This window comes from Erythrolamprus reginae, chromosome 1, assembly GCF_031021105.1.
Source record: "Erythrolamprus reginae isolate rEryReg1 chromosome 1, rEryReg1.hap1, whole genome shotgun sequence".
NCBI classification, from domain to species: domain Eukaryota; kingdom Metazoa; phylum Chordata; class Lepidosauria; order Squamata; family Dipsadidae; genus Erythrolamprus; species Erythrolamprus reginae.
The window spans coordinates 402,692,883-402,718,973 of record NC_091950.1 but is presented as its reverse complement, the minus strand read 5'-3'; the positions used below and the strand labels follow the sequence as shown (position 1 = coordinate 402,718,973).

General features: G+C 42.0%; 1 protein-coding gene across 1 annotated transcript in view; it reads right to left on the bottom strand.

The window, feature by feature from the left end:
* Nucleotides 1-26,091, bottom strand: part of ATP2A3 (ATPase sarcoplasmic/endoplasmic reticulum Ca2+ transporting 3) — a 215,013-nt gene that overhangs the window by 8,805 nt on the left and 180,117 nt on the right. The window contains exons 10-19 of the mRNA XM_070735166.1: nucleotides 23,919-24,021; nucleotides 22,130-22,261; nucleotides 16,659-16,784; nucleotides 12,435-12,653; nucleotides 9,709-10,044; nucleotides 7,227-7,447; nucleotides 3,415-3,617; nucleotides 2,540-2,625; nucleotides 984-1,117; nucleotides 250-367 (exon numbers count right to left, since the gene is read on the bottom strand). Of these exons, the coding sequence (XP_070591267.1) occupies nucleotides 250-367; nucleotides 984-1,117; nucleotides 2,540-2,625; nucleotides 3,415-3,617; nucleotides 7,227-7,447; nucleotides 9,709-10,044; nucleotides 12,435-12,653; nucleotides 16,659-16,784; nucleotides 22,130-22,261; nucleotides 23,919-24,021 (1,678 nt within the window). The remainder of the gene's footprint in view (nucleotides 1-249; nucleotides 368-983; nucleotides 1,118-2,539; nucleotides 2,626-3,414; nucleotides 3,618-7,226; nucleotides 7,448-9,708; nucleotides 10,045-12,434; nucleotides 12,654-16,658; nucleotides 16,785-22,129; nucleotides 22,262-23,918; nucleotides 24,022-26,091) is intronic.

Here is a 26,091-nt window from a genome sequence, read left to right as displayed (position 1 = left end):
CCCATGATTGCTCAGGCAGCTGCATTTTGCACCATCTGAAGTTTCTGAACATTCTTCAAAGGCAGCCCCATGTAGAGAGCAGTAGTCAATGTTGCAATGGGAAAGTATTGCCATGATGCAATATTGCCCATCATTGCCACCAGGAATCCAAAGACAGCAGTGGAGAGAGGATGTGGCTGAGATCGCATCCTGTCTCCTGTCTTTAGAGATCCTTCTAAATCCAAATTGGGCGCAAGAGATGCTACTTACAGGCAATGGCTTCACGTACAGAATCAGGAAATGTAGAGCCATAGATATGACAATGGCTCCCAAGAGCCAGATGTTCAGCCAGGGAGGCATCCTGAGCAGCGACTGGTTTTCAGACACACTGTAGAGGAGACAGAAAAAAAATCACAAATTCTTTAGAACCGTTAGTAACTTGGCAATGACATCACAAAGCCGATGTCAGGCCAAAAGCCATTATGTGGAGTTAGAGACTTTGGCCTGCCACAGTAGCACAGCACTAAGGGAATTGGGAGGGGTAGCTGAATGAGAGAAAAGTTACTAGTCACGACAAATTCCTTTCTTAGAGCCCAAGGTCATCTTTTGTTCTGCATCAACTGAACAAAAGAGGACGTCAATGGAATCCCTGCACTCGAACTGGTCCTCGTGATGAACTTGTGGGTTTGGGATTGTGGGATGAACTTTAACCTGGGTGGGGTACTGGAAGGAAGTTAGTATCGGAATGGCAGTAGTGTGACCATCATGGCTCTGATAATAAATCAAACCTTCTGTGAAAGAATTGGACTGCAACCTGATTTATTTCTCAGATGCTATTTGGGGCATTGACAGCCGGCTCTGTTGGTGACTCCATGGGTGCCGCCATCTTGGATTTTGCTTCTGCACATGTGCAGAAGTTATTTTTTGATCGATGCATGCACAGCGCAACCCTGAGTGAACCAGCAGCAAAAGGACCCAGAACCCACTCCTGCGTCCAACTGTACCTGTTCAGTGCGTTGCACATCTCGATTGTCACCAGCACTGAGAGTGCCATGGTGGTTGGGTAACGGGATTCGAAGATTTCACAATCAATGCCTTCGAAGATGGGGTTGTCTTCTGTGCATCTCATGAAGTTCCTCTGTGGGCAGAAAAACACAACCTAAGACTCAGTAGCTGCGAGGTGTGCTTCAGAGATTAAGGTCTTCCAAAGCTTGCAGTGGCCTAAAGACTTGTAATGTCACTGGAGATAGTCATTAGTCAAGAGTCTGGTTGGCGCATTGGTTAGAATGCAGCACTGCAGGCTACTTCAGCTAACTGGTAGCTGTAGTTCAGCAGTTCAAATCTCACCACCAGCTCAAGGTTGACTCAGCCTTCCATCCTTCCGAGTTGGGTAAAATAAGGACCCAGATTGTTGGGGGCAATATGCTGATTCTGTAAACCAGTTAGAGAAGGCTATAAAAGCACTACAAAGTGGTATATAAGTCTCAATGCTATTGCTATTACAGGCTGGTGTTTCTGTCCTTGTTCTAGGGCGAACAAGGACAGAAAGCCTGAAGATGACGAGTGGGACCTTGTCGAAATGTCGCCAGAAATTTCCAAATCCTTCACGGGAAGAAACCCGAATATACCAAGACCATCATACCTGTACCCGTGAAAATCTACGAAAACAAATATGTATATATGTATGAATGTATGAATGTATGTATGTATGTATGTATGTATGTATGTATGTATGTATGTAAGGACATGTGGCTACATCCTTATGGAGCTATATCTGTTCCTGGCCTCAACCTAATAATGTCCACTTTTACTCTGAAGTCACATTTTTGGCTGTGGATCAGTGTGGGAGGCAATTGCGCACTGGTAGTGGCCGCCAGATCGCGTAATTTATGTGCAACTGCTCTGGTGCCAGTCCTTCAGGCGTTGCCATCTTTTTTCTTTAATTTTTGTCATTTTTTGCTTCCTATGTATGCGCAGAAGCAATGTGAGATTCCAGCTATTTTTTGCTTCTGTGCATGCATGTAAACAAAAAAACCATGGGTGTGCATCCCCTCATGAGATTTTGGTGTGCTTTTGCTTCCTGTGCATGTGTGAAAGCAAAATCACACGCAAGAATTGTCGTGCTGTGTGCACAGCACATCGGTAGCAGCAGGTAAGAGCAATCCGCCCCTGCTCTGGATGTTAACGTGCATCGCGTCTCTGCAAGATATAAAGGTGCAAACGGTGTTTTTCCCAATTGAAATCTCTAACTTACCAGTTGGTAAAAGGTAAGTTGAGGTCCTTCAGCATCTTACAAGAACCACCAAGTAGCTGCACCAACAGTTGCAAACCCAACATAAACGTGCATCGCATTTGCAAGATATAAAGATGCAAACGGTGCCTTTCCCAATTGAAATCTCTAACTTATCAGTTGGTAAAAGGTAACTTGAGGTCCTTCAGCATCATACAAGAACCACCAAGTAGCTGCACCAACAGTTGCAAACCCAACATAAACGTGCATCGCATTTGCAAGATATAAAGATGCAAACGGTGCTTTTCCCAATTGAAATCTCTAACTTACCAGTTGGTAAAAGGTAACTTGAGGTCCTTCAGCATCGTACAAGAACCACCAAGTAGCTGCACCAACAGTTGCAAACCCAACATAAACTGCAAGGGAAAAGGAAAGTTAAATAAAGGAATGGGACTAAGTTAAAAAGCTTTTTGGTCTTTGTTATATATGATGCCTATATCAGGAGACAGTCCAACCTGTTCTGTCCAACTACAGACACCATCACTACCTGGTACATTTCAAATAAAAGCCCAAAATCATTGCACATTGTTAATTCGGTCTATAATCTGCTTCAGCAAAGAAGCTAAGCAGCTTAAACGTGACCTGTGTCATTCTGTAACATCTATATACTACTGAAATTCTTGTTATCATGACCTTTAATTGGGTGAAGGGATGCATTGTACAGCAATAATTTTTGAACCCAGGTACCTCAATTAGGCTAACTTAAAGAATGTGTCTGAATCTGGGACCCATAACTCCTGAAGGGAATAAAATTCAGGAAACGTGGCTGCGTTAACGGTGCTGGTAGCTGCCATCCTCTTAGTGCCATTTTGTAAGGTTTATTTTTAATGTTCTCTGACAGTTATGCAATCCCTCATTCCTTCCCCTATTCAGCAACAGTCACTCACTTGCATTCAGGGAAAGGGGGGAGGGGAGGAGAGGAGAGGAAAGAAGAGGAAAGGAAAGGAAAGAAGAGGAAAGGAAGGGAAAAAAGAGGAAAAGGAAAGAAAAAAGGAAATGAAAGAAGGGGGAAGGAAAGGAAAAAAGGAAATGAAAGAAGAGGAAAGGAAAGGAAAACGATTTGCTGAAGCTCCCACTGGAGAATTCTGGGATTTCAAATCCACTCATCTGGAAGGCACCCATAATAGACATTAAAATGTTCTCACCTCCAATTGCAAGGTAGCGAAAGAACAACCATCCACTAATGAGAGGTTCTCTAGGGTTCCGGGGCAATTTATCCATGATGTCAAGGTCAGGAGGATTAAAGCCGAGGGCCGTAGCTGGCAGCCCATCTGTCACCAAGTTTACCCAAAGCAACTGGACTGGGATCAAAGCTTCAGGAAGGCCCAGGATGGCTGTCAAGAAGATGCTGAAAATGGAGTACAAATATATATTTTTGTGGCCTTTGGCAGCAAAAATGATAAAAAGTCTGGAGGCTAAACTGTATGATGAATGGTTGCAGAATGTGTAGTTTAAGGAAGTTAAGGGCTGGGGTGATATGACAGCAGGGCTCCAATATTTCAGAGGTTACCACAAATAAGAGGGGGTCAACTTATAGTTTCTATAATGTGATACAGAGTTAGACAGCACCCAACATAAGCCCTTAAGGAATTAACAATGCCTTTTTTCTTTTATTTTAAAAATGTGTTCTACTTACGATATTTATATATGAATGTATACAATTTAATAAAAGATATAAGGAAATGAACGACATATACAAAAGGTAATAGACATGGAATAAGATCTGTAAAACCCAAACAAAACATGTGAGAAATATTTTTGAAAACAATAAAGAAACTTTACCAAAAAAAAAAAAAGGAATTAACAATGCAACACCCTGAAAAGCTGCTTTCCGCAGCTATATCCTATTCAGTGGTGGGTTGCTCCTGGTTCGACCGGGTTCTGTGACCTAGTAGTGCTGGTGGGAGGAGGCTCTGCCCAACCGCCTGGGATGCTTCTGCGCATGTGTAGAAGCATTGCGCGCAACAGTAGTGACAGGTTTTAGAATCCACTACTGATCCTATTGCACCTTTGCGGGATAGTTGCAGAATATACAGTTGGAACACACTGTACTTTCATAGAAACATAGAAGACTGACGGCAGAAAAAGACCTCATGGTCCATCTAGTCTGCCCTTATACTATTTCCTGTATTTTATCTTACAATGGATATATGTTTATCCCAGGCATGTTTAAATTCAGTTACTGTGGATTTACCAACCACGTCTGCTGGAAGTTTGTTCGAAGGATCTACTACTCTTTCAGTGAAATAATATTTTCTCACGTTGCTTTTGATCTTTCCCCCAACTAACTTCAGATTGTGTCCCTTTGTTCTTGTGTTCACTTTCCTATTAAAAATACTTCCCTCCTGGACCTTATTTAACCCTTTAACATATTTAAATGTTTCGATCATGTCCCCCCTTTTCCTTCTGTCCTCCAGACTATACAGATTGAGTTCATTAAGTCTTTCCTGATATGTTTTATGCTTAAGACCTTCCACCATTCTTGTAGCCCGTCTTTGGACCCGTTTCAAGCCAGCAGATTCAAATTATACAATGCAATCCAACATTAACTAGTCCAGATGTAATTTTTGGGTCACTCATTCATTGTGAGCCGCCCCGTGTCTGCGGAGACGGGCAGCATACAAATCTAATAAATTATTATTAATTATAATTATTTTTTTTTTAAAAAAAACAGTATTTTCAGTTGGAGCTACAAAGACCCATTTTTACATTCTAGGTTCCAGATGCCACCTCTACCTTGTACTTAGATTTTGGACAAGTTGTGGAACTCTCTGCCTCATCAGTTTGATTCCTCTGAAATGGGGACTTTTGTGATCAATCATGCCGGACACAACAGCGAATTTGTACACAGGCACATAGACTTTAAAAGCCATTTTGTGAGTGTCTACAGAATTTCTGCATGAAGAATCATGCATTATGAAGTGCCTCCCACATCTGGAGATTATTTTCCTTGCTGAACATTTTTTAATTTTAAAACTGAATGAATGCAGAGGTTCCCAGATTTGAAACCTAATGCCCCCAAGACATTTTTTTTGGACACAGTTTTCGATTATTTCTGTTGAATTTTGCCACAGATGTGCTGGAGAATTGCCTCTTATGTTGTAGTTGAATATATATATATATCACACCTACAGCCTGGGCGAAACCCCACTTAGCAGTAGTGACTGCGAAAGAGACCTCGGAGTTTTGGTGGATAATCAACTAAACATGAGCCAGCAATGTGCAGCAGCGGCCAAAAAAGCCAACACCATCCTAAGCTGCATCAACAGGGGGATACAATCCAAGACCAGAGAAGTATTAATACCACTCTACTATGCCCTGGTCAGACCACATCTGGAGTACTGCATCCAGTTCTGGTCACCATGCTTCAAAAGAGACATTGAAACTCTGGAGAAGGTGCAGAAAAGAGCAACCAAAATGATTAGGGGACTTGAAACCAAGACTTACGAAGAGAGATTGCAGGAACTGGGCATGGATAGCCTAGAGAAATGGAGGGGCAGAGGGGACATGGTAGCTGTATACAGGTATAAGAGGGGTTGCCACAGAGAGGAGGGGGCCACTCTATTCTCCAGAGCACCAGAGGGCCAGATGAGGAACAATGGCTGGAAGCTGACCAAAGAGAGATTCAACCTAGAAGGAAGAACTTCCTGACGGTCAGAGCCATCAACCAGTGGAACAACCTGCCTGTGGAGGTTGTGAACTCCCCAACTCTGGACACTTTCAAGAGGAGATTGGACTGCCACTTGGCTGGGGTGCTTTAGGATTCCTGCTCAGGCAGGGGGTTGGACTTGATGACCTACATGGTCCCTTTCAACTCTATCTATCTATCTATCTATCTATCTATCTATCTATCTATCTATCTATCTATCTATCTATCTACCTACCTACCTACCTACCTACCTACCTACCTACCTACCTACCAACCAACCAACCAACCAACCAACCAACCAACCAACCAACCAACCAACCAACCAACCAACCAACCAACCAACCAGTGGTGGGACCAGTATTCGGCTGCCCCCAGTATGCCTGGGATCACTGATCCATTAGTGGAAATGTCAATGTGTGCACATCTGCGCATCTCCACGGGCCCCCCACATCCCTTGTGCAAGAATTTGTTTCCGTGCATGTGCAGAAGCAAAGAAATTGGCGATAATCACAGACATCTTGCGCGTGTGAATGTCCTCGCGTGAGATTGCGGCAATTTTTGACGATTTCTTTGCTTCCGCATGCACGGAGGCAAATTCTCACAGGCCCACTGCCGCCCACGCATGTGCCCACCTCCGGGACTGATCTGGTAGGGAAAGGTAAGTGCGGCCCTTCACTGGGCGGGACATACAGCCCCCCCAGGGTTCCAGGACCCCATTCCTGCCATCTCCAACCAAAATGTCCATCACCAAAGTTGAATGGTGGAGCCTTTGATGACTTCACCAAACTCAGAAAGCATCAAAATCTCCACAGAACATCCAACGTTTGTGATATATGAAATTTATTGATTGATTGATTGGATTTGTATGCTGCCGCTCTCCGTAGAATCGGGGCGGCTAACAACAGTAATAAAAAACAGCATGTAAATCCAATACTAAAACAACTAAAAAACCCTTATTGTAAAACCAAACATACATACAAACAAACATACCATGCATAAATCGTAAAGGCCTAGGGGAAAAGAATATCTCAGTTCCCCCATGCCTGACGGCAGAGGTGGGTTTTAAGGAGCTTACGAAAGGCGAGGAGGGTGGGGGCAATTCTAATCTCCGGGGGGAGTTGGTTCCAGAGAGCCGGGGCCGCCACAGAGAAGGCTCTTCCCCTGGGCCCCGCCAAACGACATTGTTTAGTTGACGGGACCCGGAGAAGATCCACTCTGTGGGACCTAACTGGATCTGCAAATCCCATAACTATTTTCTCTACACTTCATTATTTCCTCTTCTGACCAGGGCTGCCTTAATGCTCTTACCAAACGACTTCTCCAACATTAGAAGAAATGAGGTAGCGGATGAACTGCTTCATGTTGTTGTAAATAGCTCTGCCTTCCTCCACAGCGGCCACAATGGTAGAAAAATTATCATCGGACAAAACCATTTCTGCAGCTGATTTGGCCACCGCTGTTCCAGAGCCCATTGCGATACCAATTTCAGCTTTCTTCAAAGCAGGGGCATCGTTTACTCCGTCACCAGTCTAGAGAAAATAAAGTTAATTTTGCCCAAAGATTTTGTCAGAGTATGAATATTCATTCAGTGGAATAGATCAGCCAATGGGGTCTGATGAATGGAGACATAGTAACAAGGTCAGCCAATGAAGAGGCATGGCAACTAAGTCAGCCAATGAGAACTGCAACAGATTTGAGTCTATGCCGAGAACTGAAACTGAAACAAGTCTGGATTTATTAATCTGCTCTGAACTCTGAACTGGAAACTGATCTCTCTACTTGTTACCACCTGGAAGAACTCTGCTACTGGTAGTGTAAATTCATCTGTTATATTGTATATAAAGAAGTTAATAAATGTTGCTGAATCAGTTTACCTGTGTGTCCTTTCTGGATTTAGTTTCCGCAACAAACTCTGATAGATTTGCGTAATTCAATGTCTAGTTTGGGAACTATTTCCAACACTGGCCTATCTTATGCCTCCAGAAAATCAGAAGATAAATGAACTCAGAAGCTAGTTTAGACTGTCAAAATAGCAATGCTGGACAATTCTCTATTAGTCTATCTATATTTTTTTGATATGTTATTAAACCAGGTATTTTAACCCTAACCCTAACTCTATCCTCTTTCCCCCAAAATAAGACATCCCCTAATAATATACCCAATCAGGCTTTTGAGTGGATGGCCAATAAGGCCAAGCGCTTATTTCACGGTTCAAAACAAATATAAGACAAGGTCTTATTTTCGGGAAAACACGGTAGCCCACTCAAGATGTGATGGATTAGGATTTTCCCAAATTCCTAGCCAATATGCTGAAGAATTCTGGGAATTGAAGTCCAACGTATCTGGATAGCACCAGACTAAAGCTTGGCAGTTTGATGTTGAACTGGACTTTAACTCCCAGAATTCTCCAGCTGAAGTTGAAATCTTCAAGTTGCTATAGTTGAGAAACAGTTGAGGTAGACTATAGATACATTCTCATCCCAGGGAGGGGAAAGAAACCTGAAAAATACACGCAATCCAATTTACCATATTTTTTGGCGTATAAGGAGCACCTTAGTTTTGGGGGAGGAAAATAGGGGGGGAAATCTGCTTACCAGGTATTCATCTGGCTAGCAGCCTTAGTCTGGTCAGTTTCAGCACATTAGTTTGCGCCCTAATTAAGGGCTTAAAAAAAACCCTTATTTGGAGAGAATAACAATGAAAGAGCTTGCAAGCCGCTAAGAGCCGGGAAAATCATTAGCACCTGGTTAGGACTGGAAAGAAACATTCTAAGCAAGTAGAGTAATGAAAAAAAGCCTTAGGGCTTGGAAAACATTCTTTGCAGAGAGAAACAATGAAATAACCTACAAGGTAACAGCTGGGAAGATTGTTAGTAGCTAGTTAGGACTGCGAAAAAAAGCTACATTCAAAGAAACACCTAAATTTTTAGCCTCTTTTAGGGAGGAAAAAGGTGCGTCTTATACTCCGAAAAATTCAGTGCATCTCAGACATTAACACCCTTGAAAATGTCCAAAGATACTTCACCAGAAGAGCCCTTCACTCCTCCACTCGAAATAGAATACCCTATGAGACTAGACTTTCAATCCTGGGCCTAGAAAGCCTAGAACTAAGACGCCTTAAACAAGATTTAAGTATTACCTACAAGATCATATGCTGCAACGTCCTGCCTTTCGGCGACTACTTCAGCTTCAACCACAACAACACAAGAGCACACAACAGATTTAAACTTAATATTAACCGCTCCAAACTTGACTGTAAAAAATATGACTTCAGTAACCAAGTTGTCGAAGCGTGGAACTCATTACCGGACTCCATAGTGTCATCCCCAAACCCCCAACACTTTACCCTTAGATTATCTACAGTTGACCTATCCAGATTCCTAAGAGGTCAGTAAGGGGCGAGTACAAGTGCACTAGAGTGCCTTCCGTCCCCTGTCCTATTGCTCTCCTATATCTCCTATACCTTTCTTCTATTCCTATATCTCTTCTTCTACTCTTTCATTGATAGGTTCTATTACTATACCTTCTTTTCTATTATTTCATAGATATATTTTACTATGAGTATCTCCTCTATAACCTTCATCATGTATTTTACTATGTGTATATAGATATATATCCTCTAAAACCCTCATTGTATATTGGTCAGAATAAATAAATAAAAAATAAAAATAAATAAACAAAATAAATATTTGATTTATATCGTGCTTTTCATCTACACCGCCATGCTACCTTCCAGTACCCCTAAGTAAATCTGGAGGATCCAAAGAGGAAGAGGGATCATCTGAACTCACCATCGCTGTGATTTCATTGAACGACTGTAAGTATTCAACTATCTTGGACTTATGCGCAGGCTCCACACGGGCGAAGCATCGAGCTGAACGGCAGGCTTGGCTTTGGGCGTCTGGCGAGAGATCGTCAAATTCCCGTCCTGTGTAGGCTTTGTCAGCCACCTCCTCAGTCTCGGAGAAGATCCCAATCCTCCGGCAGATCGCCACGGCTGTTCCTTTGTTGTCTCCGGTGATCATGATGACACGGATGCCTGCTTTCTTGCACATCTTGATAGCTGACACCACTTCCTTGCGAGGAGGGTCCAGCATCCCCACGCAGCCGACAAAGGTCAACTTAGTCTGCAGGCAAAAGGCAGTGAGGGAATAAACATTTCCAAAGTTTGATTTTCTACTTTCTAAACCAGCGGTCCCCAAACTATGGCCCGCGGGCCATATGTGGCCCGCTGAGGCCATTTATCCGGCCCGCGGGTGAGTGGGAGAAAGAGAGGGAGAGAGAAAAGGAGGGAGAGAGAGAGATAGCGAGAGTGAGAAAGAGAGAGCAAGAGAGAGAGAGAGAAAGAAAGCAAGAGCAAAAGTAAGGAAGGAAGGAAAGAAGGAAGGAAGGAAGAAGAAATGGAGGGAACAAGGAAGGAAGAATGAAATGAATGGAGGGACGGAGGAAAAAAGACTTGTTTTGGGATGTGTGTGTAATTTTTTTTACATTTTTCTCTCAACATGCATTCAAACAATACAGTGTACCATCTAATTTTCCATGAATAAAATGTGATCTTTTGTTAGTAACTAATATCAATCATCAAAAAAGTTGCAAAAGGTTTTTTTTCTAATGTTGACATCCAGGTACATACTTTTCTTTTAATTAAATTCCCTCCTTAATGTTCCTTCAAAAAGTGCAACACCAATTGGATTTCTAACTTATTAACCATTATGCCAAAGTGCTCCCTTCTTTCTTTATACATTTTTCTATAAACCAAGAAAACCTACAATGAGATGTTAACAAAAGAAAATTAAAAACAAAGCATAAACATATATGAATTTCAGACTTCTCCCCCCCTCTAAATAGTACATTCCCATTTTGTTTTTTACTTTAAAATAAGGTATGTGCAGTATGCATAGGGATTTGTTCATAGTTTTTTTTGTAGTCTGGCCCTCCAACAGTCCGAGGGACAGTGAACTGGCCCCCTGTGTAAAATGTTTGGGGATCCCTGTTCTAAACTCTGGATCTCGGGAAAATCTGCCCTGAGTCTCAGTAGCAAGACAGCATAGAAACCAACCAACCAACCAACCAATTCACCCACCCAACCCAACCCAACCCACCAAGGAAGGAAGGAAGGAAGGAAGGAAGGAAGGAAGGAGGGAAGGAAGGAAGGAAGGAAGGAAATGTTGTGTGGAGGTGACTGCTGTTGAACCAACACAAACCAGACTCAGATGGTGCCACTTCTCCTCAGAGAAAACTAGGTCAAAGTAGCCACTCTGTTGAGAGGTTGATTAGAATCTGACACCTAGAAGAGGAGAACCTTGGAGCCACGTGTCTCCCTGCAATAACCTCAGAAATCCCTGCACAATTCCTTTTGAAATATATTGGTGTAAACTATTTTTTAAGGTCAGACTTATTTTACTGAATCAAAGTCTTTAAAAAACTTAACTTTTCAGTATAATCTGCTGCTGGTTTATATTTATAAGGGTAGATAATTCTGCAAGGGAAGGATATTTGTTTTTTTCATTTGGGATGCAGTTTTGCCTTCCTTTTTGATTGCAACAGCCTTTGCCTAAAAGATTGCCCACCCTTCTTCCTAATGTATAAAGATACACCTTTTGGAAGATTCCTTACAATCCACCATCATGAACTCCCTGTCAGGCCAAAGCCATTGGATGCCTCCATTCCTATTCTATTCTATTCTATTCTATTCCCATTCTATTCTATTCTATTCCTGTTCTGTTCTTGTTCTGTTCTATTCTATTCTACTCCTGTCTGTTCTGTTCTGTTCCTGTTCTCCTACCCTCAAAACGTCGCTACAGAGCACTGCACATCAAGACAACTAGACACAAGAACAGTTTTCCCCCGAACGCCATCACTCTACTAAACAAATAATTCCCTCAACACTGTCAGACTTTCTACTAAATTTGCACTTCTATTCTACTAGTTTTTCTCATCATTCCTATCACCCATTTCCTCCCATGTTGACTGTATGACTGTAACTTGTTGCTTGTATCCTAAGATTTTTATTAATATTGCTTCTTCATTGCTTATTTGACCCCTATGACAATCATTAAGTGTTGTACCACATGATTCTTGACAAATTTATATTTTATTTTAGGTACGTTGAGAGCATATGCACCAAGACAAATTCCTTGTGTGTCCAATCACACTTGGCCAATAAAAATTCTATTCTATTCTATCCTATTCTACTCTACTCTACTCTACTCTACTCTACTCTGTTCTCTTCTCTTCTCCTAAACTCTATTCCTATTCTATTCTATTCTATTCTACTAAACTCTATTCCTATTCTGTTCTGTTCTATTCTATTCTACTAAACTCTATTCCTATTCTGTTCTTTTCTATTCTATTCTATTCCAAGCATTTGAATTTTGATCGCATGCTGCAAAGGTACAAGTGTAAAAATGGTCATAAGTAACTTTGTTCAGTGTTGTTGCAACTTTGAATGGTTATTAAATGAAGGGTGGTGAGGATGCCCTGGGTAGGGCCTATTAAGACCCTCTCACCCACTTACTTCATAGTTAACAAACTGGCTGGCGTCATCGAGATGCATGTCCTCTTTCCGAGGTGGATGGTCTCTTGTGGCCAAGGCGAGACAGCGCAGAGTGTCGATGCCAGTCCCCCATTCCCGGATCTTGGAGAGGATCTTTTCTTTGATGGAAGAAGTCAAAGGGACTTGGTTTCCGTCAACACGAACGTAACTGCAGCGCTCAATGACACTTTCCGGAGCGCCCTTGAGAAAGAAAAGAAAAAAAAGGTCTAAACTGACCCAAGGAGATCAAGCAGGTAAACTCTTGGAGACTTATGGAAAATGAATGTGTAATTTTAAACTCTGTAAATCTTGGGTTGGGTGAAACTTGGCCTTCCCGCCAAATGTCTTAGCCTAATGTTGTTTATTCATCTAATGAATAAACAACATTTATTGGATAACCACGTTTCTTTTTTCTTTTTTATTTTATAAAATATTTTTATTGATTTTTCAAAGACAAACATAACAAACATAACATAAAACATAGAAAGGAGCTACCATCGCTCCGCTCAGGGTAGAAGTCTTCATTATACAGAAAAAGAATGAGAGTAACATTATTATTTGAATCAAACCAGAGAATATTTAAAGATATCTATAACAACTTTCTATATAAAAAAGAAAAAAACACATCTAAAGATATATAAAGAAAGAATTTATAAAAAATTAAATTTGAGTTCAATCAAAATAAGTAAGATATCTATTATAACTCGTTCTATGAAAACACATCTAGTCATATATTAAAGTATATGAAGCTTAATTATAGGTTTTTATTTTATTTATTTGTCAAGCATGTATAGGATAGTAGTACAGTGTTCCCTTGATTTTCGCGGGCTTGAACTTTGCAAATAGCCTATACCACGGTTTTTCAAAAAATATTAATTAAAAAATACTTTGTGGGTTTTTTTCTACACCACGGTTTTTCCCGCCCGATGACGTCATGCGTCATTGCCAAACTTTCGTCTGCCATTGCTGATTGGCCGAAATCTCGGCCAATCAGCATTATTATTGCAAAAGAATAATTATTGTTAATAAATAATTATGTTTATAAATATCAGGATCACTAAGTGTCTTATTCAGTGGTGAGTAAATGGTTGTTAAGGGAATGGGAAATGGTAATTTAGGGGCTTAAAGTGTTAAGGGAAGGCTTGTGAGACTGTTCATAGCCAAAAATAGTGTATTTACTTCCGCATCTCTACTTCACGGAAATTCAACTTTCGCGGGTGGTCTCGGAACGTATCCCCCGCAAAAATCGATGGAACACTGTAGTTTGTATAAACATAACATAAGTAAAAAGTAATGATAAAAGAGGACAGTAGGACAGGGACGGTAGGCGCAATGATGCACTTATGCACGCCCCTTACAGACCTCTTAGAAACGGAGAGAGGTCAACTGTAGACAGTCTAAAGTTAAAGTTTTTGGGGTTTGGAGAAGAAACCAGAGTCAGGTAGTGCATTCCAGGCATTGATCATGCTATTGCTGAAGTCGTATTTTCTGCACTCGAGTTTGGAGCAGTTTAAATTAAGTTTGAATCTATTACATGCTCATGTGTTGTTGCGGTTGAAGGTAAAGTAGTCATTAACAGGGAGGGCATTTTGGTATATGATTTTATGAACTACATTTAGATCAGATCGGAGGTGATGTAGTTGTAAATTGTCTAATCCCAGGATTTCAAGTCTGGTGGAATAAGGCGTTTCTTTGTGGGCGGAGGAGTGAGGGACTCTTCTTGTGAAATATTTCGGGTCTCTCTCAATTGTATTAATGTTTAATATGCAATGTGGATTCCAGACAGGTGAGTCGTATTTCAAAATTGTGTAAGCTCTGGTTAGCCGTGTAATATTGCCAGAGACGAAGCTACGTAAGATTAGATTAACAACTCTTAGTGCCTTTTTGGCAATGTTATTACTGTGGGCTCTAGCACTTAGGTCGTTAACTATGAGTACTCGAAGGTCTTTGACAGAGTGAGACTCATCTAGAAGTTTGCATTTTGTGTTCTGATTCTTTTTGCCAATGGGTAAAACAGAACATTTGTTGGTTAAGATTAGAAATTGCCAGTTTGACCTTTCTGCTACATGATCAAGGTCTTTTTGAAGGGTAGCAGCATTGTCTATAAAATAATATTTTTTGAATATTAGGAAATTAGTAAACACGTGAGCGGTAAAGAAACGAAAGGCATTCAACCTACTTGGAAGTTTATTTTATTTCAAATTTATGTCTGTGATCTGATTAGCTTACATTTGAGAATGTGATGTCGTGCACGCTACTCAAAGACCAAAGGCAATTTGCTGGGCTGTGTGAAAAATAAATGTATATTCCTGCAAAGAGTAGTTCATTCAGAACTGCAGAAAAAACAATTGCTGCCAACCTGCCTTCCATTGAGGACTTGTATACTGCACGAGTCAAAAAGAGGGCTGTGAAAATATTGACTGACCCCTTGCATCCTGGACATAAACTGTTTCAACTCATACCCTCAAATCGTCACTATAGAGCACTGCACACCAAGACAACTAGACACAAGAACAGTTTTCCCCCAAACACCATCACTCTATTAAACAAATAATTCCCTAAACACTGTTAGACTTTTTACTAAATCTGCACTTCTATTTCTACTAGTTTTTCTCATCATTCCTATCATCCTTTTCCTCCCACTTAGGACTGTATGACTGTAACTTGTTGCTTGTATCCTAAGATTTTTATTAATATTGATTGTTTCTTCATTGCTTATTTGACAATCGTTAAGTGTTGTACCACATGATTCTTGACAAATGTATCTTTTTCTTTTATGTACACTGAGAGCATATGCACCAAGACAAATTCCTTGTGTGTCCAATCACACTTGGCCAATAAAATTCTATTCTATTGTATTCCTTAGGGCAGAATGCCCATTTTCCCTCTCCAAATAAGCTCTGCATTGAAAACTAATCAATGAGCACCCCCTAGTGGGGGTTTAAGAGAATCTCTAGGACAGTGATGTAGAACTTTTCGCTGTGCGGAAATTTGTCAGGCTCTTTTAGGGAGGAAAAAGGTGCATCTTATACTCCAAAAAATATGGCATGTAATCAGGACTGAACAATGACTATGGAGGAGAAGAAGAGATGGAATGGAGCAATGAAACATCGTGGGGAAAAAGCATGGCCTTTAGGCTGAGATCCTGGACAGGGATATTGCTCTGTAACGTTTTGCTAAGATCCATGCTGTTGTGGTTGGCTCTGGCCCAGCTCCTGCCCCAGGGAATGGGAGGAGGATGCAGGCAAAAATTCAACATGTCACAGGCCTGTGTTATTGCCGACAGAATCAGGTCAGAGTTTAGTTTCCTCGGACGAAGAAGAAGGTGGGAGTGACTCGGCAGAGGAGGGCTTGGCACACAACCCAGGCAGTCAATCTTCCTTATCTTCTATAGCTTCAGATGATGACATTTTGGACCCACGCAAGCGCAGAATTATGTGTAGAAGAGACCAAGTAAGAACATATTACAGGAAATAAGGGAGGCCACTTGTGTTTGGGTGGGGCACCAGTAATTAGGGCTGCTGCTATAAATAGCAGCATGTGGGTTTGGCCATTGTGGAAGAATATCTGTTGCATTTTTGTCAGGAATCTTGTGTGCTGGACTTTGTTGCTTTTTCACGCCTTTGAAACCAAAGCAGAGCAGTGTGTGTGTGTCTCCCTTCGTTGGAAGAAGAAGGGGTATGAAGTTTCTCCACAGCTGGTTGCTAAGTACTTAATGACTGCTTAAGGGAAATTGTACAGACTACCTGGTTGTTTTGGGAAGAGTGCTCTTTGCAATACAAAAGGAGTGCTTAGTTTATTTTGACTTTTGTGATAAAGAACATTGTTTTGAATTTTCAAACGTGTGTGTGTCTGAAATTTGTATCCTTGAATTTTCGGGAGGCTCCTATCAGAGAGCCCGGCAGAACACACGCCTCCAAAAAAAGTCCATAGTAGCAGCAATCCTTGCCAAGCCAATGTGCGTCCCACTAACCATACTGCCATTTGTATAGAACAGTGTTTCCCAACCTTGGCAACTTGAAGATAACTGGACTTCAACTCCCAGAATTCCCCAGCCAGCATTTGCTGGCTGAGGAATTCTGGGAGTTGAAGTCTAGATATCTTCAAGTTGCCAAGGTTGGGAAACACTGGCATTGCGAAAGCCACAGCAGCAGCAGCGCCTCTAACTGTGCCTTCACCCCAGGAGAACTTGGTGCCAACTGTTACCTTGACAAAGAGTTTGGCGCTTGAGGAATTGTGACTGGAGGACACAGGGGTGCAATACACAGACATGGACTTGCGGTCACGGGAAAATTCAAGGGTGCATTCCTTCTTCATCAGCTTTTTGATTACCTGTAAAGTGGGGGGAGGGAGGGAAATGACAATAGGGAACCATCAGTCTCAACCATGGAAATTGCCCTTCAATATATATTAACATTTTTGTTAAGCAAATGTACAGATATAGATAAGCATTCTAGACAGGGGTGAAACGATCCCCATTCGCTCGTGCATATCAGTCGACATGTGCAAAGCGTTCTGTGCATGCACAGAGGGTAAAAGAACCCAAGTGGCGGCAAGTGAGCAGAGCCTCACGCTCCCTTCGTGACTGGCTCTCCGACAACTGACAGGCCCAAGTGAACTGGGAGCATTTCACCCGTGATTCTAGATCAGTAGCGGGTTGCTACCGGAACGGGCTACACCAGGGGTCCCCAAACTTTTTACACAGGGGGCCAGTTCACTGTCCCTTGGACTGTTGGAGGGCCGGACTATTAAAAAAAACTATGAACAAATCCCTAAGCACACTGCACATACCTTATTTTAAAGTAAAAAACAAAATGGGAATGTACTATTTAGAGGGGGGGAAGAAGTCTGAAATTCATATATGTGAATTTGTTTTTAATTTTTTTTTGTTAACATCTGATTGTAGGTTTTCTTGGCTTATAGAAAAATGTACAAAGAAAGAAGGAAGCACTTTGGCATAATGGTTAATAAGTTAGAAATATAATTGGTGTACTTTTTGAAGGAACATTAAGGAGGAAATATAATTAAAAGAAAATGAATGTAACTGGATGACAAAATTAGAAAAAAAACTTTGCAACTTTTTTGATGATTGATATTAGTTACTAACAAAATACCACATTTTATTCATAGAAAATTAGATGGAACACTGTGTTGTGTCCTTCACCCGCGGGCCGGATAAATGGCCTCAGTGGGCCGCATGTGGCCCGCGGGCCGTAGTTTGGGGACCGCTGGGCTACATCATAGCTCTGGTAGCGAAAATGAAGTTGCACATGCAGCTCCAGGTGATTGGCGGGTGATTGGCAGGTGCCCGTGCACGTCCCCGTTTGAGATTCTGCTTTTGCGCCTGTGCAGGAAGCAAAATCTCGCAAAGGGGTGCGCACTAATGTGACATTTTGGCAATTTTTTGTTTCTGCGCATGTGTGGAAGCAAAAAAAAAAATCACAGAAATCTCAAGTGCGCATGTGTCTTCACATGAGATTTTACTTCCTGCTGATTTTTTGGATGTATGCATGCACCTGCCAGTCACCCGGAGCTGCACCAGTAGTGGTGGTAAGTAGGAACACACACCCCGTTCTAGATGCATAGATCACAAATGCAGAGTAGCGTCTGGAATGCAAAATATACTGTCTATGTCAGTGATGTCGAACCTATGGCACGGGTGCCACAGGTGGCACGTGGAGCCATGTCTGTTGGCACACAAGCCATTGCCTTAGCTCAGCTCCAATGCGCATGTGTGTGCCAGCCAGCTGATTTTTTGCTTTTACAGAGGCTCTGGGAGGATGTTTTTGGCTTCCACGGAGCCTCCGTCAACAGCTTTGCCTGCAGCAATGTTGGTTCCCTTAAGAGAAGAGACATATAAAAACATAGAAAAAGACCTCATGGTCCACCTAGTCTGCCCTTATACTATTTCCTGTATTTTATCTTAGAATGGATATATGTTTATCCCAGGCTTGTTTAAATTCAGTTACTGTGGATTTACCAACCACGTCTGCTGGAAGTTTGTTCCAAGGATCTACTACTCTTTCAGTAAAATAATATTTTCTCATGTTGCTTTTGATCTTTCCCGCAACTAACTAACATATTTTTAATTATTTGATTATTATTAGAAAATTTATATTGTCACTTATTCGCACGTGGCGATTTTATAAAATAAAACCAGGTCTTCAGGGAGAGTGTTAAAGTGGGGGGTCATTCTAATCTCTGGGGGAATAATGTTCCAGAGAGAGGAAGCCACCACAGAGAAGACCCTTCTTGTGGTCCTACCAGGTGTATCTCCCTAGGGCAGTGAGGGCGAATCTATGCCACAGGAGCCATATCTACTGGCACGCAAGCTATTGTCCCAGCTCAGCTCCAACGTGCATGTGTGTACCAACCAGCTGATTTTTGGCTCGCACAGTGGGAGGGCATTTTTGGCTTCCAGAGAGCCTCCGAGGGGTGGGGAAGGGCGTTTTTACCCTCCCTAGCTCCAGGGAAGTTTTTGGAGCCTGGGGAGGGCAAAACACGAGCCTACTGGGCACACCAGAAGTGGGGAAACAGGCCATTTCTGGCCTCCAGAGGGCTCCTGGGGGCAGGGGAAGCTGTTTTCGCCCTCCCCAGTTATTGATTTATGGGTGTGGGCACTAACACATGCACAACAGCTCAGGCCCACACTCTTTCGTCATCCGAAGAAAAAAAGGTTGGATATCACTGCTGTATGGCATGCGTGTTCTTTTCAGAGTATTATATTTGTTTTTAACCCTAAAGGATCCAAAGGAAAAATAAAATGAAAGGATTGCTTTGTTTTCTCTTTGGGCAAAAGGAAATGCTGGTTGTTGCCAAAACCAGTGTTGTATTTGTCTGCTCTTTTTAAGTGTGAACAGGTGGGAAAAGCTACATTAAGCCTTTCAAAAATTTTATACCCCTCTTCTGCTTTTTATTTCATGGAACTCTCTTGCTCTGAAAGTTGGTGCTCACTAAAATTTAATGGCAGGTTCTGGAGAACCTCCAGGGCATACCAACTGCATTTGGTCCATTTAGTTGCCAATTCCAGCTCCAGACCTTCCTTGCCAAGCCAAAATATTATGGCATTGAAATAGAGACTTGGTTACATAGCCTAGGAATATTTTGCACCCAATGTAGAGGTCTATCTATTTATGATCTAACAGACAATAAGGAATTGATTTTCCTTTTCTTTTCGTTCCCAACAAATTGGACAAAGAATAAAAATAAATAAATAAATAAAAATAATAAAATAAAAAATAAACTCTAAATTTTTCTGCTTCTAAATAAACTCTAATATCTTCGTACCCCTCTGCCTTTACTTTCTTCCTTTATAAAATATCTTTACTTATCTACTATTGCCTAATATATATAGATATATACATGCACTAGAAATTGATAATTTATTGGAAACGAGATGTAAGATTTACTACTATAATTTAAGATATAGTTGGTAATAATAAGGATATTGTTTATTTACATTGTTTAAAAAACATTATAACGATACTAAGGAATTTACGTGCTATGATGTATATCATGTATGACGTATAATGTTACTATTTTTCCAAATTTCTTGATTTTACATCCCCTTTCCCTACCTCCCCCTTTTTTTCTTCTGTTCATCCTTTCCTTCCCTCCCTTTTTTCTTTCTTTGTATTTATAAATAAAGTATATTTTAAAAAAAAAAGAATTGGCGAGTTAAAAACAATTCTGGATATATTTACAAGGCAATTATTGTATGCATAACTACACGAATGGGTCACCGACGAATGTCAAGAAATCCTCAAATTTAATATTTAATTATTTGTGGAGTTATTGGAGTTAAATCCAGCTTTTCCATTATGCAAATCCTCAAGGACGTTACCGACAATTAACACAGCAACTGGCAATGCCTTAGTGCTCTGGAATTGTCCTAGTTTCTCCCCTGCAGACAACTGCGGCAATAGTTTATGGTTAGCGACCGGTTTTGTGGCTTGGTGGTGTTCTGTCTGGGTCCCTCCAGGAGCCAACACCAACCCAAAAAGAGAAGCCAGACACACTGGTAAAAATCAAAGGCAGTTTATAGAATTCAAAGCAAACACAGGTAACAGAAAATGTCCTTACAAACAGGAACACGCTGAAACTTCAAAGATGTTTCATGAAGGCCATGAAGTAAAACAGGATTCTTGCTGTCAAAGACAACGCTGGAGATAACAAACATACGCCTCCCCCAAGTCTTCCAGTCTTCTAGGCCACAAGCCAAGATCAGAGACGCCGAGAAGCAAAGCAGGGTCACAGAACTTCCAGTTGATAACGCTCCACATGGCGTCAAGGGCTGGCCTGCCTTTTAAACCCTGCTGAGGAGAACCACACCCAAACCCAGCTGTTGCCAATTCAGTGATGCCAATACCTTTCTAATTGGTCCCGTCTCTGAGCTGCAGGTCGCTGTCTCATGTCAATTATAGCCTGTGCTTCCTCATCCAATGAGGCCAGGCTACTGGCTGGGGAGAGCCCCCTCCCAGGGGCTCTCAGGCTGCTCTCCCTCATCCTCTTCCTGACTTTCCTCTCCCCCGTCTGCCTGGTCCTCCCCCTCCTGTTCACTGTCCTCCTCCTCCGGGCCTGGATCCAGCAGAGACGCAGCCGGTCCCTGAGGAGCCTCAGGCTGAATCACAACAGGTGGGTGTGGGGAAGAATATTGAAAAATCTCCATTCCCACCCCACTATGGGGCCAGTCAGAAGTGGTATTTGCCGGTTCTCCAAACTACTCAAAATTTCCCCTATTGGTTCTCCAGAACTTGTTAGGACCAGCTGGATTTCACCCCTGGCTAGGAATAGGCTTTTATAGGGCAAACTATGGTTAAACACCAGTGATGGGCTCCTACGGGTACGGTCAGGTACGCAGAACCGGTAGGAAAAAAATTGAATTTTTTTCTTTTTTTCCCCTTCTGGGCTCTGTGTATGTTTTTCCTATCTGTATATGCATGTGCGTATGTGTACATACACATACAGTTTATATAGTAGATAATATCTATTTTTGAGTACCTGTGTGTAATATGTATATACACATGTGGCATATACACTGCTGCTCCGAGTCTTCGGAGAGGAGCGGCATACAAATCTAATAAATTATTATTAATTATTATTATGTCAGTACAACACAGCAAACGAGATCACTATGCTGGATTTCGTATTTTATCACCAGTCGGGCGCTTCCCAAGCACCTAGGACTGCGTGATGTAGCGGCGAATAATGTTTGCCGATCCCAGTAAAGTGGCCTTTTGCAATTGACAGATGGAGATTTTGTCAATTCCGATGGTTTTCAAATTATTATTATTATTATTATTATTATTATTAAATAGTATATTTTGGATGTTCAGTAATAGTAAATAGATAGGGAAATTGTATCTCTTTGAGGCGAGGAGAGGCCAGACACCCTAACTCTAACCCAAACCCTTGATGTGAGTGACGTCAAGTTGTCCACCTTTAAGCCAGTCACATGACCTTTAAGCCACCCCGTCACATAATCGTCAAGCCACTCCCACCTGGTCACATGGCCAGCAAGCCACACCCACAAAATAAGCCCCGCCCGTAGTGTGGTAGTAAATTTTTTGGCAGCGCTTCACTGTTAAACACGACCTGCAAGTCCCCATTTAAAGATCGTAAACACTTTGCTAAAATTTCTTCTGTTTCTACCCTGGAGAAATCAACCTCTTACTCACAGTATTGCAGGCGCTGGCTCTTTCTACTTTGGAGAAACCACTGGTGTCTGTATTGAAAACGTTCATCTTCTCCACAAGGCAGGTCAAGGCTGTTTCGGTCGCTTCGCCCACCTTTTCATAAACTTTCTTGGACTGGAAACCGAAAGAGAAGATGCAGTTAAAACAAAAGCAAAATACATCTCCTGCAGTGGAGTTGAAGTCCACAAGTCTTAAAGTTGTCAAGTTTGAAGACCTCTGCTCTAGACCAGTGTTTCCCAACCTTTTTTGAGCCGCGGCACATTATTCATGTTTTCAAAATTCTGGGGAACACTGAAGGGGGGGCGGGGGGGGGCTAAAGAAAAGTTTGGACAAAAAAAAATCTCTTCCTCCATTTCACTCTATTTCTCCCTCCCTCTTTCTCTTCCTTCCTTCCCTTCTTTCTCTCCATCCCTCTTTCTTTCTTTCTTCCTCTCTTTTTTGCTCTCTTTCTCTCTCCCTCCTTCCCTCCCTCTATGTCTTTCCCTCTCCCTCCGAGACCGCCTACTGCCGCACGAATCCCAGCGACCGATTAGGTCCCACAGAGTGGGCCTTCTCCGGGTCCCGTCAACTAAACAATGTCGATTGGCGGGCCCCAGGGGAAGAGCCTTCTCTGTGGCGGCACCGGCCCTATGGAACCAACTCCCCCCGGAGATTAGGATTGCCCCTACTCTTCCTGCCTTCCGTAAACTCCTTAAAACCCACCTTTGTCGTCAGGCATGGGGGAATTGAAACATCTCCCCCTGGGCATGTTTAATTTATATATGGTATGCGTGTGTGTATGTCTGTTAGTATATGGGGTCTTTTAAATCTTTAAACATTTTAAAAATTGTTGGATTATTTATGATTTGTTTTACATGTTGTGAGCCGCCCCGAGTCTTCGGAGAGGGGCGGCATACAAATCGAATAAATAATAATAATAATAATAACCTAGTTTGTTAGAACTTGATTACTTTTAATTTGGTGAGGAAGGATGTTCAAATCTCAATGGTGAAAACAAAACAACCCCCCCCCCCCAATAAAATAAAGAGTCTGAAGTAATATGTCTGCTTAACATGTAGGTCAAGGGGCCCCCAGACTTGGCAACTTTAAGACTTGTGGACTTCAACTCCCAAACTTCTGGAGAGTTTGAAGTTTGATGTCCTCTGGTGTAGGTAGAAAAAAACAATTTCTAATTAATATATTTAAAACGCCATATTATTTGAACACTGGAAATGGTAAACCCCCCTTTTTTCTTTTTCCACTTTTTAAAATCTTAATTTGTAGGATTTTTATCTTTCTATTTTTAAACTTCAAGAAAATTATTCAAGCAGGATATTTTTTTTTTGCATGCTATTTCCCCCCCTGAAAATTAAGATTGACACTTACAACACACTCATTTTTGCATATCAAAAGAAATGACTAATTCGTTTTAAAAGTGAAGCCTTCTTCAATCTGAATCACAATTTTCTTTAGCTCCAGGCAAAAGCTCTTCTGGGAACTGTAGGCTGAGCTACCATATATGTTTCTTCCTGATTTGATATATAATATATGAACACTGATGGTGCAGTGGTTAGAATGCAGTATTGCAGGCAAACTTTGCCCACCGTCTAGAGTTTGATCCTGATGGGACTTATGACTGATTTATCCTTCCAAGGTCGGTAAAATGAGGACCCAGATTTTTAGGGACAATGGTGCTGGCATTGTAAACCACTCAGAGATGCTGTAAAGCACTACGGAGTGGTATATAAATCTAAGATTGTTAATGCTATTGCTAATAAACAAAAAAACTCACCTCATTATAATCCAGCGATGAATCATTGCAAAGGGCACAAATGGTTGCAAGTTCTACTAGGCTATCAAATTCTCCACACTTAACAGGATTATCGTTCTTCAAGCTGCAATTTTAAAAGGAGAATAGGGGAAACAAAGTAAAATTTTATCTGACTGGCAATGAAGAAGTCTATGTCCTTTGCAACCCAAATACAATAATCAATACAGCAGGGCAGCATAGTTCCCACTAAGCTGCGCAGCGCGCTATAGCGCAGAGGTTTTTAACCCCCAGCCCGGGAATTTCAAATTCCAGCGCACAGGACCAATCGCTGCGCCGGAATTTGAAATTAAAGGAACTGCCGCTGCTCTGTAAACAACAGTTTGCAGCAACAGTTCCTTCAAGTAAAGGCGGGAAAGAAAGGGGCCAATTATAGGCCCGCTTTCTTCCCCGCCCCTTAAATCCCAGATGTTCTCCGCGTACACCCCCCCCCGAGCCAAATGGTTGTTTAGCTGCTGGCCCGGTAAGGTAAGAAAACCGTTGGGGGTCCCTGGGTCTGGCGGCGCGGTCTGCTGCCGGGCCTTCTAAGCATCCATGGGGTGGGGGTGGGAACGAGGGTGGGGGGTGGGGGGTGATGACTGGGGGCCCTGGGCCAGGCCGCTGGCCTATTGCAGTTCCCCCGCCGCCAAGAGCCGGCTGCCGGCTTGCCGCGGCACGCCCGCCACCGCCCAGACCCGGCTGCCAGCCTACCGCGGCTTCCCCGGCTTGCCGCGGCCCGCCCGCGGCCGCCCAGACCCGGCCGCCAGCCTACCGCGGCTACCCACGCCGCCGCGGCTTCTCCGGCTTGCTGCGGCCTGCCGGCCGCCACCCAGAACCAGCCGCCAGCCTACCGCGGTTCCCCCACCGCCCAAGCCCGGCCGCCGCCCTGTCGTAATTCCCCCAACCTTCCCATGGGTACTGCCCGGTGTCTCAGCAGTCTACTTCGTTATGCGAATTGCTCGGGGTGATGGCGGGGCTCTTGCCTCCGAGCCTTTTCACCCCAAATCCGATGGCCGCCTTCTCCGGGTCCCAGGAAAAAAGGAAAGTTTCCCAGGAAGCCCCCGTGCTTCTGGCCCCAAAAAACATACTTGTGCGAGTGAGTGGTGTTGCAGGACAGGAAAAATAAGAAGAGAGTAAGACAGAGAGAAAAAAGAGAGGAAGGAAGAGAGAAAGAAGGAAAGGGAGGGATGGAGAAATAGGAAAGGAGGATGAGAAAGAGGGAAAGAGTGAGAGGGATGGAGGGGGGAGGGAGAGAGAAAGAAGAAAAGGGGGAAAGAGAGGGAGGGAGGAAGAGAGGAAAAGAGACAGAAACAGATAGAAAAGAATGGGAGCAAGAAAGAGAGAAAGAAAATCAAAATCTAGTTTGAAACTAACTCAACTATTTAAGTGGATTTTAAAGCATAGATTTATTAATAGTTTTGTTTTTGTTTTTGCTGGTTGTTTTAGTTTTAATAGTAATAGATTTTGGTTTTGTTTTATTATTAATTTCAATAAAATAGAAGGGAAATAAATATATATATATATATATATATATATCAGCTAAAAACATTATATATATATATATATTTCAGCTAAAAACATTATATATATATATATATATATATATATATATGTATATATATATATATATATATATATATATATATATATATATATATATATATATATATATATATATATATATATATATATATAGACACTATAGTTTTCCGCCCACACCGAAAAAAAATTAGAGGGAACACTGCAGGGCAGTACATTGATTTTTAAAAAAATATTTATTAATAGTAGTACATCTTACCATAGCTTTCCCCAAAGAAAATTGTCATAGAGACAATTGTCATAGAGACAATTGCAGTCAGGCGGTAGGGAAAGCAAGTAGGATGCTTGGCTGCATAGCTAGAGGTATAACAAGCAGGAAGAGGGAGATTATGATCCCGCTATATAGAGCACTGGTGAGACCACATTTGGAATACTGTGTTCAGTTCTGGAGACCTCACCTACAAAAAGATATTGACAAAACTGAACGGGTCCAAAGACGGGCTACAAGAATGGTGGAAAGTCTTAAGCATAAAACGTATCAGGAAAGACTTAATGAACTCAATCTGTATAGTCTGGAGGACAGAAGGAAAAGGGGGGACATGATCGAAACATTTAAATA